Here is an 18,450-nt window from a genome sequence, read left to right as displayed (position 1 = left end):
CGATCAACAATTTGGGGATCTATAGCACAATCACCTTCAACTGATTCAAGCGTCTTTGAGAGTTCCAATCATTCAGCTTCCCATCCCAAGATCAGATGAAACTTAGAGATGCTGCATTCACGAACCCATTTCCAAATCCTGCTGCTTAACAATAACATCTTCTGGAACATTCTGTAAGCCGCCCATTTACCTTTCCTTTTAGAAAAAAGAAAAAATTACACAAAAATAGCGTGCCCCCTTTATCCGTGCCCATGTGACATGGGTCTTGGGTTTGTATTAACTATGAAACGCCACATTCACCAAAATGGGCAATGACTTTACTGTTGAAAACATTAAACAGATGCAAATGAGTTACAATGGTGGAAGCAAATTTGACAATTATTTACCAACGGGGGCTCCGCGTGGTTGGTAGGAGCTGTCACAGTGCTGGTCTCTTGTGGTTGGGACGTTGCAGGTTCAAACCCCAGTGGGTACGTTGAATAATAACTGGTGGGCTCTGCCTAACCCCAGCTTGCCTTTAAAAAAAAATTGACAATTATTTATTTTTTACGAGAATAAATTGGCAATTTGGTAGGCAACTTCGACGGCAGGTGTCTTTCAGCTTATTCACTTTTACGGGGTTGAGCGTCGGATGATTTTTGTAGAGAGAGAAAAAGTTTGGTAAGTATATTTATTAATCATGATGATTAAAAGGAATTATTGGTGGATATTTTATTATTATTGTTATTTATCATACCTTAAATCCTTCTGCGCATAATCTAACTCCACAAAATAGCCATGATCATATTAGGTTAAAGTTTGATGCAACCTTCTGTATGCAAAAAAAAACGACTTAGCAAACACCCTTTTGTTTTTGGCCAAAATGAGGCCGTAGATGTGATGTACATGTTATTTTAGTAGGAAGCGGCTTTTGAAACACCGGAATTTAACCTTTTTTTGGACAGAGAAAGATGGGGTTAGGCAGACCCCTACCAGCTAAAGAATCATACCATTGGGATTGGGACTTGCAACGTCCCAACACAAGGTGACATGTCCTAACTGCTCCTGCCAGACAAGCGGAGCCCCCGTTGGTTACAATAACACCGGAATTTGTCCCGTGTACAGGTTTTTTTTTAGCAAGGTTGTAAATGTACTGAACTTTTTCGACAAAAAAAAAGTGTGGAAGTTCATCAAGACCATCCATATCAAATGCTAACATTGGTAAAACCTTTCATCTTATTATATCTAATTGTGTGTCAAACATGAAACACCATTATTTTACATCTATTGTATGCTCGATATGTATAAGATCACCTCCGTGCTGGAATGCTGAACGAACTGTTGTCAAGGCTGTGGGCGTGTCTGAACAATGTAGATATCTTCACCTATCACACAACCTTCAACATCCTGTGGTCCACCAAACTTCTGTTCCAGGAAGAATCCAACAACACCAAGCCTCTGCCCAATCTGCCTCCGAAAGATCGGATCTACAGAGAGCGGCTTCTTGCTGTAATCAACTGTCAACCTGAAAACCTCCCCGTCTGCTGGCCCGGCCTTGTTCACTACCAACTCCTCACTGAAATTTGCAAATGCTAACGTCGCCACGCTCCCATCAAACTTCCCCACTGCCAAACGCCAAGGCGTACCACGCGTTCCCGATGCCAGTGTCTCACCAAGCCCAGCAGCAACCTCTGCCTGAACCAGTTTGTGGTCACCATCAGTAGGACTCACAGTGTGCAAAACAAAGGAAAGGGCAGGAGATAGCATCTCCTGGACAAGAACAGCCATGGCTGCCTTATTCTGCGGTATGCCAGCAGCTCGTCTACTTAGTACAGCTCTCCGTGTATACAATGATGACCACACTCTAGCAACAGCACTGCCAAAAATGTCAATATTAGAAGGTTTTACATTGGGAATAGATTCATATAATCCAGCTGCTGACATTCCGGCCAAGTCTTCTACATTGGCACTTGAGCGCACAATGAGGCTGGAATCACTGGAAAAAACTTTTGCAATCTCTTGGATGGCGTCCGGGGAGGGGCGTTGAGCTGATAAGAGTGACTGCAGCTCGGTGCATAGCCTGTCCAGTTCACCGTCTTCCACTTTTGCTCTCTCAATCTTTTCCAATAGAGATTGAAATGCTTCCATGGACCCACTACTTCTGAGAGCAGATTCCATGGCCCCAAACGGAATGGCTACGCCAAATGGAACACAGAATGATGCTGGAACGCCTTGATCACTGTAAACTGAAATAACAAAGGAGGAACAGAATCAAGAAATAGGCAGGCCAAAATGAGGCACTTTGGCAGCCTTTCATGAAGTCGGATCATGACCAGGAGAAGTCCTTAAAAGAAAGAATAAGCTATAGTATAGCCTCATATCCACACTGTCAGAGTCAGAAACAAGATGCAAAAGGACCCTCATCCAGTATGGAAACAAGGCAAGAAAGGATTGCCAGGTTGGTGCATTACCTTTCCCAGAAGCTGCTGCTAAAGACATGAGTTGACCGCAAGCAGCTGCCTTTGCCCCAGCTGTCTCTACAGTTACATTTGTTAGGTCCAGAACTCCAATGTCAAATGCCTGTTGATTCAGCGTTAAACCAGAGTTAGAACAGATACCACCAAAACAATAAAGAAATAATGCCCACAATGGATGCATGAGCTTACATGTAATAGAAAACGAAGTTCTGTTCAATTTAAGTGCACAACTGTGTCTGAGTGTGTGTACGTGCATGTGCTGTGTCCGAGAGTTTTAAAGAGGATATGACCTGAGTTGAGGCATCCATTGCAAACCAGTTAGGACTAGCTTCAGATGCCTTTCGCTCAGCAAGGATTCCATCACCCTTCGAATCAACTAAAAAACTAGTCTCATCAAAAACACTGGAACAGGCTGATATATTGACACCAGTGGATGATGCTTCCAACCTATACAAAGTGCAAATATTTAGCGACAATAAAAGAGTAGATATCATCATTTATGGAGAAAGTCCATTAAAAAGGCAAATATTCACATTATTCGATTATAATAAACAATTGCTCTCTCTCTCTCTCTCTCTATATATATATATAAAGGAAGGGGACCGTCCAACCAAAGGTCCAAAATCTACAACCATCAATGATCGGATGGCTCCCCTTCTCCGATGCTTAAGAATCTCATTGATCAGATCTCATATATTTGTTCTTTATAATTTATTTAGTAAGAAATTTGCTTTACATGAAGTCTTTACAACATATAGACATGTTTCCAAAAACCTGAAAAATTGATGGCTCACAATGCATTTAAAACTTTACAATACAGACTATTGGGCTGATGATTTTTAGCGCTTTCAAAAATGCATCAAAAATTCATAATCTAAAACATGATGCTCGCTAAATGAATGATAAAAATCCAATATGTAAAGTCCGATCAATACAAAACTCGATTGTTAGAGAAGGAACGTCATCGATTATCATCCGTTGTAGATTTTGGACCTTCCTTTGGTTGAACAGTCTCCCTTCCCTATATATATATATATATATATATATATATATATATATATATATATATATATATATTATGTGGATGCATGTATGCATGCACACGCAGGTACTTTTTAATCTTCTTTCCCTCTTGTTCACATGTTTGTGTCGTGTTCTACTCATTTTTTAACCAACATAAAACATTTCCAATTGCAAGTTTGAAAATAGACCTAAAATGAATAACTCATGTACCAAAAACCCAGAACCGCATGCAGGTTTTGGGTTTATGCTCTATTAAAGAGATCAAAGTAAATTCAAAGCTGAAAAGTAATTCAAATATGTAAATCTACAAGAATTTTCGGGAGAAGCAAGGGGTTTAATCATAACCTGACAGATCTTCCAATAAGACCTTGAATGCCAGCAACTTTTTCCTCATCTTCACAACTTACAAAGACCACCTTTTCCTGTAAATTGTTACAAAAACATGTGTAGATTTCAGTTTCATGAAATAAGGTATATAGGCATTTAGGAATCCTGCATGACGCATGCAACTTACTTGTCGAGCCCTAACACCTAAATGTGATAAATGAGGCAGCTCTTGCAGAAGTACCATTCCTGCAATGTTACTCCCAGCAGCCTTTACCTGAGCAACAAATTAAATCAATCTTGAAGTATATCAATTTATCCCAAATAAGAACAAATCGATAGCTCTGAGTAGTCTGCAGAAGGGAAATTTTCCAGAAGCAGAAATAAGTAACCTCTTCATCACCATCAGCTTTATTGACTAGAAGAATAACCGGACCATTGGTGGAAGATAGTAAGGAACCAGGTGCAATATTCTCCACCTGATACACAATTTGCCAGTGTCAAGAGAGATGAACAATTTTGTGGATAAAATGGAAAAAGAAGAAGAGGATCACAGCAGTAAGCATGTAAAAAGGCAGTCACCATGATACTATAGGTCCAAAACACAGACCAGTCTATGTGAAATAGATGCTTTTACCTAAAAATCAGTTTGAAATAAAATCAGAATAATCATTGAAATACCTGTACAAGAGTCCCAACAACTGTTCCTGGAACTAGAACATCCCAACCTTGTTCTCCCAATGTAATTCTTAGTGCTTTCAAGAGAAGAGAGCACATTTTTGAGACCTGGAAAATAACACTGAAGCCAACATGACATATATTAGGACTAGATTGATAGTATAATATTTCAGAATTATATTGCCACATTTTGATAATGTTTCTCTTGCCTCACAGATACATCATACATAACTTAGTGGCAAATGTATATGAATACATATTTGCAAATAAAAGGTGCCACTGTATTAGCCTAACCTAGCAAAGTATGACAACAAAAAAACAAGTTCATACCCAGCTCGAATTTCAGCTTCAGTATATGTTCTTATGCTGTTCTCAGGAATCACAAGAGCATTTCCTAACTTCTGCAGAAAGGTACCATTTTGTTAGGAAAAAAAAATCAGGAAAATACAAGTATTCACCAGTAAACTTTCCAAGAGTTGCCAAATAAGAAAAGAATGTGTACTTGATAAGAAATTAAGAGATGCTACATGATAAAACAGTGAAAAGCGAGTCTGGCATTTCTAATAGATACATAGGTGTCCTATTGCAAATCCTCAAGTCAATGCAGCCTTCCTAAAATATAACCTAGGCAAACAGAGCATGTTGTTTGTTGTCAGAGCTTGCACACACCAATGGTTCTAGAATAGTATATGTACAACTACTTAAAGCAATGTTATTAGTATTGTATCATATGGTACGATACGATACAGTGTATCACAGTATCATGCAACTCGATATACCCCCTTGAATCAGAAAATGCAGTGTATCGGACCATATCACACCCTATCGTACCATATCATACAATACATGCCGTATTGTAAGATGTGGCTATGTTTTCACATGTTTTTGTTGAATTTTTTCAGGTAATTTATTTTAGGTTCTTTTTCACTTTTAGTGACAACTTTTTACATAAATGAGGCTTTAGCATAGTCCTATTCACTTATTTCATAAGCTTATAAGAAAAAAAAAAGTAGAAATTTTCTTCTTAATTTATTGTGATTAGTGAAGACAAGAAAGAAGAGAAGCATTATTATGAAAGAGCACATATTATTCAACTTTTGTGCTTATTGTGATTAGTGAAACTAATTAGTGAAATACATTATATAACTTCTTTGCTTTAATGCTTACTACTTTCGAAATGACCTATTACTTTCTTCTTCTTTTTACTTTTTAATGTCTAATTTCATACTATTTTTATATATGTAATGGATACATTGTTATAAAATCATAATTATAGCTTTTATGATAGTTGTTACATATTTGTTCATGCAAAATTTATTTCATAATTAAGTTTACTTAATATTGTAGTTTGACTACTTAAATGTGTTTTATTTCTCTTTGTGGTTATATTTTAAATTTTTTATAGTTATTTTAAAGCTTATTTAGTTTGTTTACTCAAAAAAAAATCTTTTGTTTGTTATCTAATGTGACTTTTTAATAATAAACCTTTTGTTTTGTTAGTTTTTAGTTTGTTACAATAGCGTTTCGCATATTATAGTAATACATGTGTATGTTTAATTATTTATAATGCTTAAATTCGATTTCTTTTTTTATTTCATTCTATGATTTTTTTCTAAATTTTTCTGATTTTTTGTATTTTTTAAATTTTTTGTGATTGTTAAAATGGGTTTCTTTCTGTATCTTACGATATGACAGGATACGGTACGATACACTCGTATTGCCAGCCCTTCTGATACAGGTTCTGATACGATAATTTCAACATTGACTTGAAGTAAAGAGTGGTGCGACTATGGACCTGGACTCTGTCAGGCAAAAGTTGAAGAAGAATTTCTGAGTAAGCTTCAATCAGCCTCCTTGATCTATTAAGGGTAGCCTTGATTCTCAAAGCCCAAATCTTCTTGCCATCTTCATTACCTACAGAAAGAAAAGGATAAAGATATTTGAGCATACATATCCCCTAGATAACATATACCGAGTTTCTTTAATCAATCGAGGGAAAGAATCTACCTTCTCTTTCTGATAGACCTTTCCCTTTCCAGGCAAGTAACTCATTTTCAATAGCAATACACTCTTTTGGCTGCCAGCCAGATAGCCCAATCTGGCGTATGCCAATTATAAGAGCATCCAAGGGATTGTTCCATGAACTCACATTCTTTGAGCCCACACTTTGAGCAAGCCAAGATGAACCACCCACAGTCTCAAGAGCATTGAGCAATCTGTCAAAATAATGTTAATTATAGCCTACCAAAAGACTTCACTGTACCAGTGCAAAGTGTCAATTACATTCCATCCTTTCAAGAATGCATTTTGCAACAAGGTGCCATATAATCAATCTTACCAGAGTACTACATTTATCATTCACATGTTTTTGCAAAACAGGCATGTGTTGGTTGTTTTAGAACTCACTGCACATAAAGAATAAAATGGAAAATGCAAATCACACCTGCTCAAAAGAACAAAAGAGTATTCCTCAAGGCTGATCTCACAAAGCCGCCACTGTGTGAAAAGACATTCATGAGTCAAATCATAAATATTAATATGTACCCTGACATGATTCTCATTTATATGAGATTTCATGCCCAAGAAAATAAAAAGACCAATACCTGTTGACGCATTGCTATTGAAGAGTCAGGAGCATCATTCCTGATACCACTTTCCAGACCTTTTACAAGTTGTGCCCTTAATTCTGTTAAAGAATGCAAGGTTTTCATCAACATATCCACATCATCTTTCAAAGAGTCCATAGACTGATCAAGGATGTCCAGACTCTGCAGACACATACAAGTAGTGAATGCTCACGTGAGTTAATCTGAAAATAGAAATGCACATTACAAAATCGAGGTGACATGTGACACCCACAAATTTAACAATAAGATCGCATATTTCAATTGAATTCTGTTTTGTATTGGAATCAGAAGTTTGGGGATGATAAACTCTATTGCACAATGGCTATATCTTGGCAATTGGCATTGATTTTCTTGGAAGAGTTCAACCCTTTTTTTATCCAATTTTGATATATACTATTGCCTAAACAATCAAGCAAGTCCACACTAGCATGTTGGGCCAATATATTAATTAGGTATGATCGTGGTCAGAATTAGCACCTCCATGAAAACTTAACAGCATATCTTTAATGAAAATGAAACAAGAAGAAAATAAGATGAGTCCATTGTTTTGAGATATTTATGCTCAGAAACAAGAGTCATAGTATCCCTAAAATGTTATGATTGGTGCAGACTTTCAATAATACATATAAAAAATTCTATGGTTAACAAACTAAAAAAATCTTTGGTTAACACTAGCATGTTGGGCCAATATCATTGTTTGAGTGTTCTAGATGGGTTATGATTGGTGGCGATGGTGGTGGCTTTCATCCAATACACCTATATAATCTTCAAAATACAATTGTTATTGCTGTTCTTTTAACTGTTGCTCATCCAATGTACTACTGCATATTCTTGGTAATCTTAAACAAAATATTCAATCTATCGTATGAAAAATAAAGCTGTTACTCAGGCATTTACCTTCTTTGACTCTAAGAAAACTGTGAGAGCTGTTAAGGATGCTCCATCCAAAGATGGCTGGATTGATTCAAGCTGTTCAGCAAGGCTGACATAACAAGTATATTACTAACAAAAATATACTGAACAGTAATTAACATTCAATTTAATACAACTTTATTACATGTACTTTGAGTGACATAAGAATATCTAAGCAATTCAAGGGCAAGGAAAGAAAGAAACAAGTCAACAACCTGAAGGTAATACAGCCAAATAACTTGCATATATTAAGCATTAAGAACAATATATAGGAAAACAATGAAGGAACTAACAAGTGAACAATCATGTATTATCAACTTGTTGGGAAAGGAGCTATACACACTTTGCATAAGTAATAAAAACCAGTAATAGATACTAAGAAATAAGAGACTATAACAAAACAAATATGGAAGAAAATTAAAACCTTTAGCAGATGGCCAGGATTACAATGTGTTCATTGCCTGTTGCTTACTAACAATATGGAGGAAGCACCAAATCACATTTAACAAGCTAAGGTAAAAGAAGTCAAGATGTGCAGTCCTAGAAAGCATATGATTAGCAAGTCCTACATACTTTTGCTTTTTCTTTTCTCATCTGTTGGATCATTACTGTAATGAAATACAAGGGTCAAAAAACAATATCACAAAGTGACTACAAGAAGGCACAAATACATAAGCAAGAAAATTAAAACCTTTAGCAGATGGTCAGGATTACAATGTGTTCATTGCCTGTTGCTTACTAACAATATGGAGGAAGCGCCAAATCACATTTAACAAGCTAAGGTAAAAGAAGTCAAGATGTGCAGTCCTAGAAAGCATATGATTAGCAAGTCCTACATACTTTTGCTTTTTCTTTTCTCATCTGTTGGATCATTACTGTAATGAAATACAAGGGTCAAAAAACAATATCACAAAGTGACTACAAGAAGGCACAAATACATAAGCAAGATGTCACTAATGGACCAAATACAATGTGACACAAAGCGCAAACACCAAACATACACAAGGTGAGAAGAGAGAACTTAAAAATACAAGTCACAATGTATTATGAAATGCTTGAAAAAGCATTAAAGAGAGATGGGGAAATACCCCATATTTATACACACAAAAGGGACCCAAGTGGGCTCCCATAGTCATTGGGAGCCCCCAAACGGTCACATTTATGACCGTTGGGCGGTATCCCAATGGCTCTAGTCAGGGCCCCTTTTACATATTTAAAATAAAAAATATAAAATGAAAATAAGAAAAATAAAAGAAACTAAAAAAGACCCTATTGGTCATACGTATTTTACAAGCAAGGAAAAGACTAAATTGCCCCTAGTGGGCATTACAAAGGATAAAGGGAAATATATAAATATATATATATATATATGGTACATATATTTTAACAATTACATGTGATAAGATTGAAGAAAAGTTGTACTTCCACATCTCAGTGCAGTTTCATTGGTTATGAAAATGATTGAGAAGGGTATTCTAGCTACCAAATCTCCAACTCCAACCATGAAAATTGAGGTTTCGAAACAGGTCACTGTCCCTTACTGTGTGTTTCAAGTTTTATTGATAATATATATAGCCTTCCATCTTTCTGTTCATTTAAATGCAATCACATTGACCATCCATTTAACTAGCCTGACATGATAGCAAACCTGTACATAATACATGGTGATTTTGTAACTGGCTAGTTTATATTCTGTTAACATATTTGTGAATCTCTTTTGGTAGTAAGATACTTATGATATTTAAATTTTGGATTTCATAGAATCACAAAAACCATGTTTCTTGAAGGCGTTGTTGTTGTTGTTGTACAAAAACCATATTTCTTATGACCTTTCTTAAGTTTCCCCAGTTGTCCTCCCAGTAAACTAGGTTGCATACGCTCCTTTCTTGGCCATCATTTCTTTGATACCTTTAAAGTTTAAGTGTATAAAAAAATGGAGTGATCACAATTCCCATTCCACTGTCCTTAATGCTGCAATGAAGAATATGAAAAGAATGAATGAAATAGAGGTTCCTGGTGCTCCTTCATGCAGGCAAAATCAAAAGGAAAAGCACAATCTCACCAGATACGAAGAAAAAGAAATTACAGATAGGACAGAGAAGAATGTAAAAGATGTATAAGACAAACTGTTCACATAAAAATCTAACTTTATAAGGAAGAAAATTGACTGACTTTAAAAGTTAACAGTTCCCTAAGCAATAAAATATTTAATGTGCAACAAATCTAGCCTGAATATTTGACATGGGCTAATTACTCTGTATGTTAAGGTGATGAATAGACCTCCTTGAACATATAAATTATAACCGAACACTTAAGCATAAATATTTACAGATGAACCCCAAAATGCAGGGTATTTTCTAATCATAACCATTATTACTTGATGATTTTGAAGAAAGTGACATAGGTAAATATTCAGGTCTGCAATGAAGCACCTATGTGGGTGCAGGTAAATTGGTTCTTCACTCATCAAACACTGTCTAGTAACAGAAGTATTAACATATCTGCAAGTGAATAACCGTAATAATCACAGATTATTGTAATCAGACCCTAGTTAAGAGCATACCTTCCAGCATTGAAGAAGTCCTTAAGTTCACGATGGAATATCTTAAACTGTTCTACAAATGCTTCACTGTATTCTCCTGGTTTTTCAGTTATTCTGGCAAGCATGGCCTCTGTGGCAATCAAATCTTCTGGACCAGCACTCCTATGGAGCTTGTTTTGGATTGTCTGCTTGATTTCTTGCTGCCATGAAAGAGAATATCAGATTACACAAAATAAGGCATCAACATAAATGTAAACCTCTAAATTTTGCAGCAACAGTAAACCTTAAGATTGTGAGGTATATCATTTCTGTGTGCGATATCTCTTATTCGAGTTAGAGGGACAGATGCAGTGAATTCTGACTTGAATGAAGGCAAACATGGATGAATCTTGCGGATAACAAGCATTTCCTGCACATACAGAACAAGAATTTTGCTGATGGAACAAGGGGTGAAAATGCAACAACTATGTTCAAACTACTAAACAAAAATGAATGTGCAAAACTGGACATCATGCAAAGACCAACAGTAATCTCAGAAACCAAGGTTGCCTAAGAGATCAAAGAACAGAAAGCAAAAATATTCAACAAAAGATGAATTATCGAAAGCATTGTTATTTTCTTCTCTTTTGAAAGTCAAAGAAAATTAAATTTACTATGAAAGCAAAAGGAATGATCATATAGAATGGGTAATACTAAGGTATCACCCACAAGAAAAGGTACAAGGATATCCATAGCTATTCATGTGGCAAGAATCCATATGAAGAATCAACCAATTGGTGTTATATCTGGGTTGTTTCAAATTGAGCAGTATTGTTAGCTCATGAGTTCATAAAAACAGTTGTAAATCAAAAGGTGTGTAAACAATAGCTAAGTAGTGACAAGTGAACTGCCTTTTGCATCAGATGATAGACTGCACTAACAAATTTTTTCACAGGTATTCGCATTTTTCGTCCAGTGAGTGCTTTCATCATGGGTTAATGGCTGGCCGTTGATGACATGACCACAATAATAGTGTTAAAAAGAAGCATGAAGAGCTCCAACCATAAAAAAAAAAAATCAATCAATCATGAATGGCTCACATGTTGACCATGTATTGTTACCTTTTTATATTGACAGTGATTGGACTCGGTAACACAGAAAAAGATAAGATTTTTTTAATTTCTACCAATTTTATCAACCAAGAAATTCAAAAGTAAGAATGTCAAGTTTTCCAAGATTCTATGTTATCACAACTTTTCTGAAAGCCAAAAATTTGTTACAAAATGTCAAATGGATACGGTTGTAAATATGGTAGTATAGCCATTTTATGAGATTTATAATATGACAAATATATAAGGGGATACGGAACAGGTGTCAAAATGGAGTATCCATGTGACACAGGTCACAAATTTTGAAAGTACATTTTAGTATCCTAGTTTTCACAATATTCTCAAGACTAAAATAGAAAATTATCAGGATTATTTTCCCATGAGAATTGCCTCTCTTAAGTGTTACCAAGAATTTCCCGTGAAACAAATTCTGGAATTGGCTTGGAAAATTTTCCTAGGAAAGATTTATCCAAAGATACGTATCTGCTTGTGTCCAAATATAAATTTACCTTCCTCTCCCAAACAGAGAAAAGAAACACAGAAGTAATGACTTTAACAGATGAAATTGATTTACTTCATTTTCCACTGAAGCTAAATGATGTGATGGGGATAAAATAGGCCTAGAAAAACAAGCTGGCCATAAAACATCACACAACAAGCTCCAATCAAGTTAAACAATAGATGCACTTTTAACATATGAAAGTTGAACCCCTTCAAATAAGTTGTTGTTCTAGCATGAGTTAAAAGACACGAAGGTTATGAGAAATGTCAAATTCGCAATGTAAAATCATTGCACATTATATGAGGTACCTGTGGTGACGTATCTTTTCCATAAGTAAATCTCTCCAACTCACGAAAAATAAGTCTTGAAATTTCAGCATGCCTATTTGGCCGGTGATGGCCCCCATCTTCAAAGCAAGGAACTTGCCCCGTGTTGATCCACTATTTGAAAAAAGTTCATTAGCACACATTCCCAGACATCATCATTGTAAACCTAAATTGTGTTGAATCTGGATAGAATTTTCCAGAAAAATAATCTCAAAACAGAAAAACCTTTAAATATATGGCAGAATAGATGAGAGCCTCCAAGCGGTCACTCCTCTCTAGGTTTCCTACTAATAGCTCACGCACAACTTCCAACTGTTTCAAGGAAGAAAAGAAAAGAAATTGATTCTTAGATGAAATTAATGTTGCAGATACCAGCTAAACATTCCAATGGAAAATATAGCTAAACTAAATCATTACATAACGAATAAACCATGAAAATTTTTCTCATAAATCAAATCGATATTTTTCTCAAAGATCTCAATTATTTCTTGTTACATGAGAAAACCATAAAATACATGTAAAATGTTTTCCATACATCTCAAACATAAAAAGAGAAAATGGCGTATTTTTCTGGTTTTCTTTAATGAACCACAAAGCTAACATAATAAACATGAAAAAAAAGGAAAAAAAGAAACAAATATTTAATAGCAATCATTAAAATTGCTAGAGAATGAGGTGGAAACTGAAAATGCACAAGGAATTATCATTTGGTGAAACTCAAAAGATGGGGAAGTCATCATAGTGAAATACTCAATCCTGCCAAGTATTACTGTACATAAGCTCAAGAATATAACAAAGCTCTATAAATCATGAAAAAGAAAATGTCATACCTTTTGTCGCCAATTCCTTGAATTTTGATCACCTTCAACTAGTTTCAATGCCACACCCTGTAATCCATCCATGTTCCATCGCCTTTCAGTTTCTCTTGCATAGTGCTCATTAGACCTCATAAATGTGATATCACTTCCTTGCCATTCTTGGACAAAAGAGCTAGGCTCGTCGACTGAAACAGGGGTACTAATCATAGACCCATTACTGCTTTCTCTCATCTCCTGTGCAAATACTTCTTGGGATGAAGCAACTTCACCTGGCACTCCAATTAAAACCACAGCCTCATTTGTCATGTTCCAGTGACAAATCATTTCATACTTCCCTTCCATCGGTAATTCCAATACTCGGTTATCACCCTCTTCCCACAAAATATTTTTCTCTCCAGCTACAATTACAAATTTATACTCAACAGTCTCGCCACCTCTCAGTTCCAAATCTGATACCCATCCATCTTCTGTCCATGACATCTTTACCTTCTTTTTCCAACATCCAAACTCCTTAGAAGAACCCACAATAGCAATGTATTCACCAAATTGCACTTGATGGTCTAACATGACATGAAGATCTACTTTTCCATGTTCCCAACCAGATGACGTCATCACTTCTCTAGCCACATAAGTGAAAAACTCAGGAAACCTGATTTTTTTTATGACTAAAGTTTATCATTGGTATGAGTATGAACGAGTGTGTGTATGTGTGTGTGGACAGAGAGAGAGAGTATCATAAAGCAATAACGAGGACCATTAACCTCCGAGGAGCTTCTGATTTCATCAGCCTTTTTTTCCTTCTTTCAATAATTAAATTGAAAGGTCAGATACACTTTAATCTTTTGAATCATTAGATTTCATCAGTCATTCATTTTCAATAATTAAATAAGCATTTGATATAAACAAGGGAGAGCACATAATAATGCACTGGAAGACAAGGGAAATGACCTTCGGGGCATCAGGAATCAGTAACCAGCGAGGAGGTAGAGGTAAGCTGGTAATCCTCAAAGAAAAAACTGCATTTAGAATTCGTCAGATGATCACAGACGTGTCCCAAGTCTGTGTAAAATCATTTTACTGGAGTCACCTCTGTCAGTAGGTGATTCCGCATATTATGATTGCCGATTAATGATGCTGGACATCCCATGCTCTGTTGGTTAGTCTCCATCAAAAATCAAAAGGGTGTAGACTAGGACAGCCAAAATTTTCAGAATGTGCAAACAAAAAAACCACTAAAGCACCTAAAATAAACAACGGAGCCACCAACGCCACTAAAGTTTTAATCTTATGGTGAGTAATTTGACTAACGCAAGTAAAAATAAATATCACAAAAAAACAACCATTAAAAACCAAGAACAGAACAAACTGTTCACTTGTTAACCACAAATTCTTCAATCTAGTATGATTTCATCACCACAAAGTAAAAAGCTTACCGCAGGAAGCATTATCCATCTTTTCACTAATCGAATGTAAAGCCAGATTGAAATAAAATAATTAGCAAACACATTCCGCCACGATTACATAAATGCCAGCTAAAATTTCACACAAGAGATCAAAATCATTTCTCAATCCGCTTTCCTCCCCTTCACAAGAATCGCATTCTCGCTAGATTACCAGAAAAGAACGCAGAGAAAAAGAGATTAAGCAGAAGATTTTGCCGGCTAAATTTCACACAAGAGAACAAAGATTATTTCTCAATCTGATTTCCATCCCTTCACGAAGAATCAAATTCTTGCTAAATTGCCAGAAAAGAACGCAGAGAAAATGACATTAAGCAGAAGATCAAGATAACTGCACTCAGCACGCAATTATCCGAAGCAATAAATCTTGTGTCATCTAAGCGAATAAACAACCGGTTGATGAAAGTAAGCACTAGATAAAAACCAGAAGTAAAGCATCCGACAGAGAATCAAAAAGCAAGGAATTCGAAACCTCTCGGACGACGAAATCTCGGCAGCGCTGCGAACGGCGAGAGAGGAAGCCCGGCGCGATCTCCACTGAGGTCCGACGAGAACCAATCCACCGGGAGGGAGGTAGAGGCGAAGCTTCCTCCGGAAGACTTTCGTGTCGGAATTTCCGGGGGGTTTCATCCTAGAGGAGGCGTTGCAGAGGGAAGAGGAGCATTGCAAGAGGTGGAGAGACGACATCTTGCTTCCGAGAGAAGGAACTAGGGCAGACGAGCGAGAAGGGAAGAGAAACAGTGGTATTCCCGTAATTTTTCGATCCTTCTTGTCTTCCCTCAGAGGAAGGGAGGGAGGGAATTGCAGAGCGAGAGAACGTGGCGATGGGGGTTATATGGGGAGCAATGACGGATGGTGATCTGACACATGGACGTCGAAGTTGGAATTATCGGGCATCGTGGAGGAGTTAAGTTAATTGAGGAGAAGGCCTGAGTGACATCGTATGTACGTCATCATCAAGATCTTTCAAAAAATTCTGCCACGTCAACCACTAGAAGATATACTCCAGATGGCTTGTTTTTAGAGTTCACTCAGTCTACTTGGATATCAAAATCAAGCTTACGACTGAAATAGCACGTTAGGCATAAAGGATGCCGAAAAAAAATAACTTTTATGCTAATTTACGTATAGACGCCTGACTTGTGATACATTTACGTGTAGCTGCCTTAGCTTTCAAATATTTAAGATACAACCGAACTTTTTAATAATTTGCTCCAAAATATATATATATATATATATATATATATATATATATATATATATATATATAGAGAGAGAGAGAGAGAGAGAGAGAGACTCACTAGAATAAGAGAACTAGAAATTTGGGCATTTTTAACCCTTTTTTTGCAAATCTGAATTTGCTAGAAATCAACCATTGGATCATGTATTTTCGATAAAAATGTGATTTTTGAATGTTTGAATATTTATGAAAATTATGAGCCAATGATTATAAAGCCTTAAAAATCATGATTTTTGCATCAAAATCAGATGATTCAAGAGGGGTTCTTATAAAACCAATACTATTAGATTCAAGAGAAAAGAACAAAAAAAACCTATGAAAACTGCAGTTCACACATTAATTCTCATATTTTCAGTTTTCAGATATATATATATATATATATATATATATATATATATATATATATATATATATATATATATATATATATATAGAAAAAATGGGTTGGTGCTAAACAACATGGTAAATAGATTTTTTTGAGCTTTTTTCATTTTATTTTTAAATTTTGATCATACAAATGTGATCTATGCACTTAATTTTAGAGGGATCAGCTCTTGAAGCATTTGATTCCAACACATGGGTGGGTTTTTATAAGATTCAAAAAATCAACTGTCCAAAATCTTTGTGAACTTTTGAGGCTCCAAACATCATTTTTTTCACGGAAAACACATTATCCAAGTGTAGATTCTTAGTCAATCGACCATGTCGTTTAACACCAAATGGGTTTAGCACAGACTCATTACTCTATATATATATATATATATACATGTCAACTGTTTAAAATGACACTTTTAACCTTATTTTTTCTTTAATGATTGATTGTTAATTTATAAGTGATCATGCATACATTTTAGGGTTTAATTCATATTAAACTATACATGATTTTATAAAAAAATGCATTAAAATCTCAAGTTTATTATTAGTTTTAAGAAAACATGCAAAAAGAATAAAAAATAAAAAATAAAAAATGCTTGAAAAACAAGTTTATTTTGTAATTTATTTCAAAGTTTATCATTTGTAATTAATTTAGAAGGTTAGGTTATAAAAATAAAATTAATAAAAGTAGTTTAGGTTAAATAGGAAAAGAATTTTTGAACTTTTTAGGAAAAAGCTTGTAGCTAAGCCCCTTATTGAAATTTCAGAGAAATAGTTGGTGCATTTTTTAAAAATAATAACAAACCCTCTCTCCTTTTTAACCCCCACCTAGCAAAGGAGAGAGGGGTCTTTCCTTTCTTAGTAGATGCCTTTTTCCCTTCTTCCCCTCTTCTTCTCTCTTCTTCACCTTCTCTTTTCTTTTCTCCATGGTAAGGATGTTCATTCGACGGTGGCACAAAGGGGAGGTCACATCTTCTTTCAACCCAAACTGATACGATAAAATTCTTCTTCTCCCTTTCTTTTTTCTTTTTGTCTTTCTCTCCTTCTTCTCTTCATTTCTCTTCCCCCTTACATTTCACATTAAAATAATTCAATAGGCTACTTGAAATCAAAACAGAAAAAATTGTTAGATTAATTTTCGTTTGATCCTGCATTTTAGCTTGTTCTTAATTCTGCATTTTTGTGTTTTAGTGTTTTAGAATTCATGCTTTGTTCTGCCGTATTTTGCTTCAGAAATTTTCATATCACATTTCAAGTTTTAGTTTATACTTATTCTCTATTGCGTCGTTTCATCTCAGATGCATTTGATTTTTGCATCTTCTGTAGTAATTGCATCATGTTTTGATCCTGTATCGACTCACCCTGCATTTCCTACATTTGTGCATCTACACAGCAGATTCTAATTCGCAATCTACAACATCATTCTCACCACTTCAGATCTAGCGTTTGCTGGATTTAATCCATGGTTGCTTATCATTCTCATCAGATCATATCCAACATAAATGAATGCATCATGTTTCTGTAACCTGCAACTGCATCAATCATGGCATAGTATCTGATTTTTATATCCATCTCTCTGTTGTAGCATAGGAGAAATTCATGTTTTCATTCACTGTGAAACTCTGTTTCACGGTGAATTGCTTTGAACTCTTTCTACACATCTGCCAGAGTTTGCACACCTGTCAGATTATGTAGGTTGATCAGGTTTTGTGCATCTGCTGGACGTGACTTGAAATGCTTGTTGAAACTTAGATCAGCGTTTGCTAATCTAAGTTTCATATCAGTCTGTGAGGTCGATCTGCTGATTTACAACATATGATAAATCGAGTTGTAAAGGTAATTGCTAAAGTCAAATTGTTGTTTGAGTTTGAATTAGTGTTGTAAGTGAGTGTTTGTGTATCACATATCATATTGATTTATTGTTGTGTGAATTTGATTCACAACAACTTATTTGTGGGAGTTCAAATTGGTGAGTGAATTCATCTGAGGTTAAGAGTGTTGTGTGACAGAGTACTGAGTGTTGTGGTTGAGAGTGCGGTGTGTTGTGAGTAAGAGTGAGAGTGAGCAAGATTGTGAGTG

At 35.6% G+C, this 18,450-nt stretch overlaps 1 protein-coding gene across 1 annotated transcript; it reads right to left on the bottom strand.

Annotated features, from left to right (window-relative positions):
• Positions 1-1,197: 1,197 nt before the first annotated feature.
• LOC149840696 (phosphoglucan, water dikinase, chloroplastic-like) lies at positions 1,198-15,548 on the bottom strand. The gene is made up of 19 exons (XM_090003262.1): positions 15,229-15,548; positions 13,309-13,915; positions 12,704-12,790; positions 12,461-12,592; positions 10,846-10,971; positions 10,584-10,762; positions 8,006-8,090; positions 7,085-7,249; positions 6,925-6,977; positions 6,489-6,697; positions 6,277-6,395; positions 4,812-4,882; positions 4,485-4,602; positions 4,196-4,282; positions 3,994-4,080; positions 3,825-3,901; positions 2,747-2,903; positions 2,451-2,559; positions 1,198-2,225 (listed from the first exon to the last, which is right to left on the bottom strand). Exons 1-19 carry the CDS (start codon positions 15,441-15,443, stop codon positions 1,324-1,326), a joined length of 3,585 nt encoding a protein of 1,194 aa, XP_089859388.1. The 5' UTR covers positions 15,444-15,548; the 3' UTR covers positions 1,198-1,323.
• Between the last annotated feature and the right edge of the window lie 2,902 nt (positions 15,549-18,450).

The sequence above is a fragment of the Nuphar pumila genome, chromosome 4, assembly GCF_984573655.1.
Source record: "Nuphar pumila chromosome 4, dmNupPumi1.hap1.1, whole genome shotgun sequence".
Classification (NCBI taxonomy): Eukaryota; Viridiplantae; Streptophyta; class Magnoliopsida; order Nymphaeales; family Nymphaeaceae; genus Nuphar; species Nuphar pumila.
This window is presented reverse-complemented; position numbering and strand designations above follow the sequence as displayed.